We start from the raw sequence: 7,837 nt of genomic DNA, 5'->3' as shown, positions 1-7,837 counted from the left end.
GGCTGCGGCTACGGGAGCGTCCGCGGGAGCTCTTCGAGTCGGATCTAGAGCGAGAGCGAGAGCGGCTTCGCGAGTACGAGCGCCGCTTCGACCGCGAACGAGACCTGGATCGACGACGTGAACGAGACCGAGAACGCGATAAGCTAAAAGAAATAACCATGACACAACACTTAGTTCACTCAATTACTTTGTCAGTGTTAAGCCGATTTGTTACATTAGGCCGGAGAAAAAGTTTGCAACTAAAAATTGTGAGTAACAAAATCATGCAACATTAGAAACATCTCTCGAACATTCTCATAAAACATGGAAGATGTTGGACAAGCTGAAATTGTGCAAAAATTTCTTAAAGTACATAAATGTAGCTATGTTTATCCATTAGAAAGGATATTTTAAAAGTTTTCAATACCATTTTATATATTGTTATAAGATTAAAAAATTAGCTGTTTTTTTCTGCACAATTGACATTTCTTATATAATAACTTAGTAAAGTAATGTGTTAAAGATCTTATCAAGTTTAAAACATTTCATATCATAACACTTATCAGCTTTACGTTTCTCTACCAAATTGAATCATACAATAGGATTTGATGATTTTGGGGTTGAAAATATGTCCTTAGATTAATAAAGTTAAGATTGCTCGTGGGTCATCACTATCAGAATACAAAGTGCCTCTTGGAGGGAAACTAACTTCCATTTGGACGCCATGTTGTGAAGAAAAATAATTAGTTGGATATCATTGATAGCATGATTACAAGGAATTAAAGATATCTGACCAAAGTTACATTAAAAATTCTATTAAGGAATGTAATTATTACCTGCGACGGCGATCGTAACGACTTCTGTATGGTGAAGAGGGGCGTCCATAACGCGCCATTTGTACACGAAGCTCCCTGCCATCTAACATCCGTCCGTCCAAAGAATCCAGCGCGTCTTCAGCATCTCGCCTATCGAAGAACCTGAAAATAACCACAATTAAAACCATGTGTGTAAGATATATAACAAAATGGCGGGACCTTTTCTTATAGAAATTAAATGAAAATAATTTTATTTTTACCTCACAAAAGCAAATCCTCTGCTTTCACGTGTATATCGATCTCTCGGAATATATATGTCGCCAACGTCGCCACACCTTTCGAATACTCTTCTTAAATCTTCTGCAGTGGTCCGATATGTTAAATTGTCTACTTTCAATGAAACCATGCCATCTATACGAGGCGGTGGCCTGCCGTAACTCATTTTGATATTGTTTTAATCCTCTGTATAATAATTAAAATCAGTGGAACCACAAAACGAAAGGCAAGCAAAATGGCGTCACTAAAAAATCCAGAATTGTGCACTTTTACAAAGACAACCGCGTCCAAGCCATGCAAATCATAGACTAAATTTCAATTTTCACTTCCTTTTTCCTTTTTAACCTTAGTTTATGGTTCCTATTTGTCTATTGAAAAATGTTGTGTTGCCATGCCCTAAAGAGCTCTGGTACTAAGAGAAATTAAACCTTTATCCTTTATCTATGTCTACCTGTTTTATACTTCATTGATTGGAAAGAAAAAATACAAATACCTCTAGAGCTTGTAACTAAGTACTATTTGTATAAAACATTTATCATTGATATTTTTAAGACATAACAATTATACAAGCCGTATATTGTTGCCATGGTTATTTACAAGTTTGTACTCAAAATTGTTCAAAAGTTCAAAATGACTTAAAATATGACAAAATTCTGTAAATTCTAAATTGAGCTGTAGAAAATTTTATTTATCAAGATCTAAAAAACAAAGTCGAGTAAATTGATGGTAATTAAAATTCACAACATGGCTGGGGTAAAGCAAGTCAGAAATAAAAAGCTTCTTCCAGACTTGCGAAAAGAAGGGCATCTATCTAAGGATATAATATTGTCAACAAAAGAGAAGCATGGAGTATCAGCAGGCTCCAGGCTATTTTCACACCACACATTAGCCAGTGTTAGGAGATTAAGTTTCTATCACCCATTCTCGTAAGTAGATCTTTACCCCAGGATATTACAACACTGTTATTATTGCTTACCCAGAACCTAGGACCTTAAGAAAACTTGTAAATCTTGTCTAGAGCCTTCTATAATCAACGATAAAATACACTTCATCATTTTGATATTTTAAAAGTTATTTAACATAACTTATACAGAATTCCAGAAGACAGTTTGGACATAATTCTAGCTGCAACTTATGACCACTCCTATGAGCATTTCGCCGATAAAGAAGATTTGTATTTGCAACCAGAAACTAGAGGTTGCGAAACTTGGAGACGTCTTAGGAACACTATCGGCAAGCCACCTAAGCCGAAGATACCTTTAGTAAGTTTTCTCTTGTAGTCTTGACATAGTTATTCTCAACAGGAATCAGCTGATCGTAATGCTTCATAAAGTTTAAAACGAACGCATTTTTTTTTCCAAAAAATCGTGCTGCTAGAACATTTTTATGTAATTTTTAAAGACATTTCTGGCCCGCACAGCCGCGTTCTGGAATGGTCTGTCCTCGGCGATATTTCCAAACCAATACGACTTAAGGTTCTTCAAGAAGCGAGTCTACAACTTCCTCAAAAGCCGGCAACGCATCTGTTGTCCCTCTGGTGTTGCGGATGTCCATGGGCGTCGTTGACCACCTCTGTGTTCCCGCCTCTCGTTTGCCCTTTCTCTTATAAAAAAAAAATAGAGTTCCATAAACAGTGGAAATCCACGGTTATTTTTGATGAGTATACGTTCATTTGACTTGATAGTTAGCAATTATTTAGATTCAGTTATATCTCGTAAAGTACTTAAGTAATACTTATGTTTAAATTCCTTTTTTCCAGGGCCATCCTATGAAGCGCGGCGGAATCACTGAAAGGAAATCACCGTTTAGCGTAAAACTGATGAACTCCGGCGTCCACTCGTCGCAGACCAATCCTGGTTACAGCAGACAGCCTGCGGGTGGAGCAATTTTCTTCTATTAACTTCGTTTGATTATAAATTTGTCTCGGATTAAATGTATAATTATAATTTGTTTTGTTATTTGAGGTTCTGTAGCCATTAGCCGTCAGTTTCGTCATATTAACCTAAACACTCAAAGCAACCTACGCCCGTAGTATGTGGATTATCACAAAATATAATTCCAATTCAGCTCGCGGTCGGTCAAAGTTGGTCATAGATATATTTATTTATCCATCTGCCGTTATATTTGAATTCTCTTACCCGTTTTAAATAAATGTAAACAACGTTTTAGTAGATACGATAAATGACCGTTGTTTAAATTAATTGATACTTTTTAACACGTTTAGTTCTAGAAATATAACCTCTTTTACAAATAAAACTTGCTGTATGCAAATCTGTCATAATATCTTTTGTTTCTCAGAAATTATGTGACTTTCGGCAAATCACCATCATAGATCTTCATAAAAATATATTGATTTTGTAATCGTAACTATTTCTAAATTAATATTTCCGATAGTGTTGTACAACCCGTGTTTGTGACAATGTGCTTATGCTTTAAATAAATATTAACTATTTTTCCACGGCAATAATCTAAATAAATGGAAACGCGACGTGAGTTATGTTTTTATTATTCGCTAGTAAATATATAAAAATGGTTTAATCCACAGTTTATTATTTACTCCTGTATTTTTAAAGATAAATACAAATATTTTAATATTTAGATCCCGCTAAAAAGGCCAAGCGAGTCCAGTCATGGTATCTATACGAGCAATACAAATCACTGGAGAAAAACCAAATTGACGGAGCACAAGTGTTGAGAGATAGAACATGTCAAGAGAAGATATTGTACAAGGAGTTGGAGGAGCGACGCGCGCGGCGGCATTATTGCAACCAGCTGGGGTCCTGCCAGAGCGAGGGTCGCATGCAGAGCTGCATCGGCAGCGAAGCGGGCACCCTCACTAGTGTCAGCACAGACGACTTCATAGACAATTTCTGCGGCTTTCAAGAATCAGACGAGACCATCGTAAATTCAGATCAAACATACGATGTCGCTTACGAACGAACCAAATATAACGCGGAAGAACCCTCCAAAACTTTAGAGAAAGAAATCGAGACCAATTCAGACCTTCCTACAGAGTTGAAGGTGGTTAAGCAAAATATCGAAGACAGTGTTAATATGCAACTTGAAACTATGAAAGAAAATATTCAGAGTTTAGAGAAATATGCTAAACAGTCTTTTGTAGATAAAACCGAGAAGCCAATAGTGAAATCTCTGAAACATTGCACCATTTACAAAACGGCGGAGTATGACAATAGTTTGTTGGCGATATGGTCTGGTTTGGTCTCTTTTGCTTATCAAGTAATGCGGCTGAATCGTGGTAACTAACAACTTACGTACCGTACGTATGGAATCTTTATGTGTATCATCTTATTCCAGGGTTCTTTATTTGATTTTCTAGGCAATTGTTACTACGACTGCAGCACTCAACTTCTGACCGCTGTGTTGCTTTGCGACATTCTATGGAAGGGGGTAAATAAAATGTGTAAGTGCAAATTATTATGAAATTAAATTACTTCTTAATTGTGGTACTTAAAAACGATGCTGTATTTCCTTAAAATAAATTAGTAAAATTGAAATTCAAGTTATAAGTATGTAATCTAATAAAAATATCAGCTAGGATAGTCATTCTCGCTACGAAATCATTCGGCTCAATGAAGTGAACAAAGTTCGAAGAAAAAAAAACAGTGAAAAAGCTGAGGACATTGATGGATTTTCATAATTAGGTACATCTGTTTACGTTTGTAATAAAAGTTTTTTTGATGTTAGTCTTGGGGCTATTTCAGCATGATCCGCAGCACAAGCAACGTATCCAAACAAGAATTTCTTTGTGGAAATCCATTTCGAAATTACAGGCGGTAATAATAACTTACAAATGATTACTCAACCAACATTTAGAAAATATTAAATTTTAGGTGATATTTTGCAGCCCTACGTTTCGCCTATTAAATTTGAAAATTACGAACTCGACATCGGCAACAATAATTACAGAAAGAGACATTACACTCCCTCACATGTATCTAAAGGAACACAAAGATCAAGCATTACAAAGGTAACATGCGACGAAAACGGTGACATCTCAAGAGATAACTATCACTGTATTCTTTAGAGATGTAACTTTATTCGTCGGATGGGGCAAAATGTCTTACATTGTTGATTAATGATATAAGTTTATGTGTATCTATCAATATTTGACGTCCAGAAGACCATTTTAATACACTTCCTATTGTTATTCTCTGTAATTTATGGTAAAATATCAACATAGATAACTAACGTTGCATAACATTTTGTAGGAACACATAAAATTGATAAACAGTGGACGACGGAATAGAAGAAATGTAAGAAATAAAATAATAGATGATGGCCATGCTTGTAATTGTTTAAGAAGCGTTGAAACGTTTTCTCCCAGAATACGGATGTTCAACAGTTCGACGACAAACAGATGGCTCGAGGAGAGCAATCTACCAAAGCGTTCGTGTAGTCAAAATTGTAGTTGTCGTAAAGTGAAGAAAGTTGTTAATCCTATGATCAAATTGTCTCGATATATAGACAGCGTGTTAAAAGATCTTGAAGAGTAAAAAAATGTTTTGTTGTTAATAAATATATACCACCCCAATTTGTGTCTATTATTAAAAAAAAACTCACCAATCTTATAAATGCAAAAGTTTAGATGGATAGATGTTTAGAGTTTGTAACCTAACCGGCTAAACGGATCTCTATGAAAGTCATAGATTTCATCTAAAACACACATGCTGCTTTTGTTTTTTAATTCCACGCGAACGGAGTTGGGGGCGAAAGTTAGTAAAGCATTGAATATAGTCTGAAAGTGATAATTCCCCTTTGTAATCAATCATCATGTAATCATCCCACTTTTAAATATCATATTTAAAAGTGGGATGAAAATGGTAACTGTATTTGTTTTAATTTGGCTGATGAAACAAAAAAACATCGATTTTTATAATCTTTATTACACAATTATCTGTACAACAGTTAATTTAAACCATAACATTGATTTTAACATGAAAAAAAACCCAGTCACCTTTGATTTCATTGAATTCGTTACAAAAGCTCTAAAATAATTGGTACATAACGATGCAATTAATTTGAAAAGTACATTATATGTTTCTTACACGCTAAGTATGATTTAGAACAATATTCGTGCGATATGTTAATGATTTTTTATTTTATTTTAAAAATATGAATATGAGAAAAAAATATCTGATATTTAAAAGTATTGATATTTTTAGTACAGTTACGAGACAATATTGGGGAAAACAATCGTAGGTTTTCATTGCAGAATCAAACAATAGATTTTTGCAAAGACGAAAAAGCAGTGATAACCCAAGATAATAAACTCAAAATTAAACCTTTTAACCCTTGTTTCACCGTATAAAATACTGTTAATAGCTAATATACTTGGCAGTGATAATACAATACAGTATACTATTATTAGCTAATGTGTATGAGAAAAAAACTAAAATGGACCTAGCGAAACTTAAAAAAAAAACTTTTATTGTTTATGGACGATATTAGCCGCACGCAGAAAGTTTTTAGCTGTCAGTTAACGTGTGACGTTAACGTCTATCGGCAAAGTTTCTACAAGGATAATAATAAATGTACTGGTGAAAATAACCGCTGTTTCCACTGCACAATAAAAACAATATTCGTTGTTTTAAAACAGATAACTGTTTCTGTATCGTTTTATCTGCAGTGAAAACTCATATTTACTTAATTAAAAAGTTATTAATATTACAGTACAAGTTACTAATTTTGTAATAAAGAAATAAAAATTACGTTTAATTTTATTGAAATAAAAAATACAATATAAATAATATGCGACAACTTTTAAAGGTGAAGATAAGATTATGCTAAGAGCGGGCGCACCTTTGACTAAACTATCGCACAACTGTCGTGCGATTGTCGATTGTTTTGCAGCCAATTCAACTGTTTAGTTGTACAACTAAAAATCGAGTAGTGTGCGCACCTCCATATAAGCTCATAGGAATCAAAGCGCAACTAAACAGTTCTGCGATAGATTACTCAAAGAAGTGTAGGTTATAACTTGACAAAAGTAAGATGAACCATAGACAAGGGATTGGATTTTGTTCTCCCGTTTTGTCTTTGGCTCTAGACCTTCAAATGCGGTCTTCATTAATACTTTACACCGACAGTTTTCAAGTTTATACATTTTTTCTATTAATTTAAATTTAATTACCTACAAAATATACATAAACGCTAGCTAGAAAGGTAATTAAAAAGAAAACATTATTAAAAATAATTTTATATGTATACAAGACAAATATATTTAACTCTATATTTTATATAACGGTTTACATAATTGACTATTACAAATTAAGGTATGTGTGAAAAAATAAATCCGAAATGTGTCTGTACAACTCAACTCTGTAGTTACAGAACATCTACAAAAAAGGTTAAATACAGTCAAATTCAATGGAAATTAAAAATAATACCAACCTTTCAAAGCAATTTCAAAGATTATGAATGTATTAGAAACAGTTATGTAAAATTAACGAAAACATTGCAATTTTGGTAAAATAAAACCATAGACAGTAAATAACATTTTCAGCGACAATAAAAATATAATTCAATAGAATTTATTATTTTTAAAACAAAATGTGAGCATAATTCTGGCAATCGTTAGTTTTTTCTTTTTTTGTTCTTTTGCGAACAAATGACATAAGATATTTCGGAAATTATTTTTTGCATTTCATAGTAATTATTATCTAGCTATAAAATCTCAGTACAAACTCATACATCTATTATTTTATCTGATTTATTTATTATTCGTTTATTTATTGTTTATTTTTAAT

At 33.4% G+C, this 7,837-nt stretch overlaps 2 protein-coding genes across 6 annotated transcripts; both read left to right on the top strand.

Annotated features, from left to right (window-relative positions):
• The first annotated feature begins 1,657 nt into the window (after positions 1-1,657).
• Positions 1,658-3,016, top strand: LOC106107072 (uncharacterized protein C1orf194 homolog). The gene is made up of 3 exons (XM_013287774.1): positions 1,658-1,996; positions 2,164-2,332; positions 2,830-3,016. Exons 1-3 carry the CDS (start codon positions 1,794-1,796, stop codon positions 2,968-2,970), a joined length of 513 nt encoding a protein of 170 aa, XP_013143228.1. The 5' UTR covers positions 1,658-1,793; the 3' UTR covers positions 2,971-3,016.
• A 349-nt stretch (positions 3,017-3,365) lies between these two features.
• LOC106107070 lies at positions 3,366-5,622 on the top strand. 5 transcript variants are annotated; one of them, XM_013287768.1, is made up of 6 exons: positions 3,366-3,559; positions 3,670-4,326; positions 4,408-4,491; positions 4,776-4,864; positions 4,936-5,058; positions 5,300-5,622. In XM_013287768.1, the coding sequence occupies exons 1-6, from the start codon at positions 3,547-3,549 to the stop codon at positions 5,582-5,584; spliced, it is 1,251 nt and encodes a 416-aa protein (XP_013143222.1). In that variant the 5' UTR covers positions 3,366-3,546; the 3' UTR covers positions 5,585-5,622. The 5 variants fall into 5 exon arrangements, 4 of the variants coding, with proteins under 4 accessions (XP_013143222.1, XP_013143224.1, XP_013143223.1 ...); XM_013287770.1 differs by having other exon boundaries at positions 4,922-5,058; positions 5,300-5,395; XR_001225839.1 differs by lacking the exon at positions 5,300-5,622 and having other exon boundaries at positions 4,793-4,864; positions 4,936-4,956.
• The last annotated feature ends 2,215 nt before the right edge of the window (positions 5,623-7,837 follow it).

Source organism: Papilio polytes, unplaced genomic scaffold, assembly GCF_000836215.1.
Source record: "Papilio polytes unplaced genomic scaffold, Ppol_1.0 DF822067.1, whole genome shotgun sequence".
Taxonomy (NCBI): domain Eukaryota; kingdom Metazoa; phylum Arthropoda; class Insecta; order Lepidoptera; family Papilionidae; genus Papilio; species Papilio polytes.
Note: the sequence above shows the minus strand (reverse complement) of the source record. Positions and strands in the feature narration are given on the sequence as shown.

Coding starts and splice junctions, on each gene's coding strand:
- LOC106107072 (XM_013287774.1), top strand. CDS start 1,794: ATGGTAATTAAAATTCACAACATGGCTGGGGTAAAGCAAGTCAGAAAT. Junction 1,997..2,163: donor AGTTTCTATCACCCATTCTC/GTAAGTAGATCT, acceptor TAACTTATACAG/AATTCCAGAAGACAGTTTGG. Junction 2,333..2,829: donor CTAAGCCGAAGATACCTTTA/GTAAGTTTTCTC, acceptor CCTTTTTTCCAG/GGCCATCCTATGAAGCGCGG.
- LOC106107070 (XM_013287768.1), top strand. Junction 4,327..4,407: donor AGTAATGCGGCTGAATCGTG/GTAACTAACAAC, acceptor TTGATTTTCTAG/GCAATTGTTACTACGACTGC. Junction 4,492..4,775: donor GAAGGGGGTAAATAAAATGT/GTAAGTGCAAAT, acceptor TTTTGATGTTAG/TCTTGGGGCTATTTCAGCAT.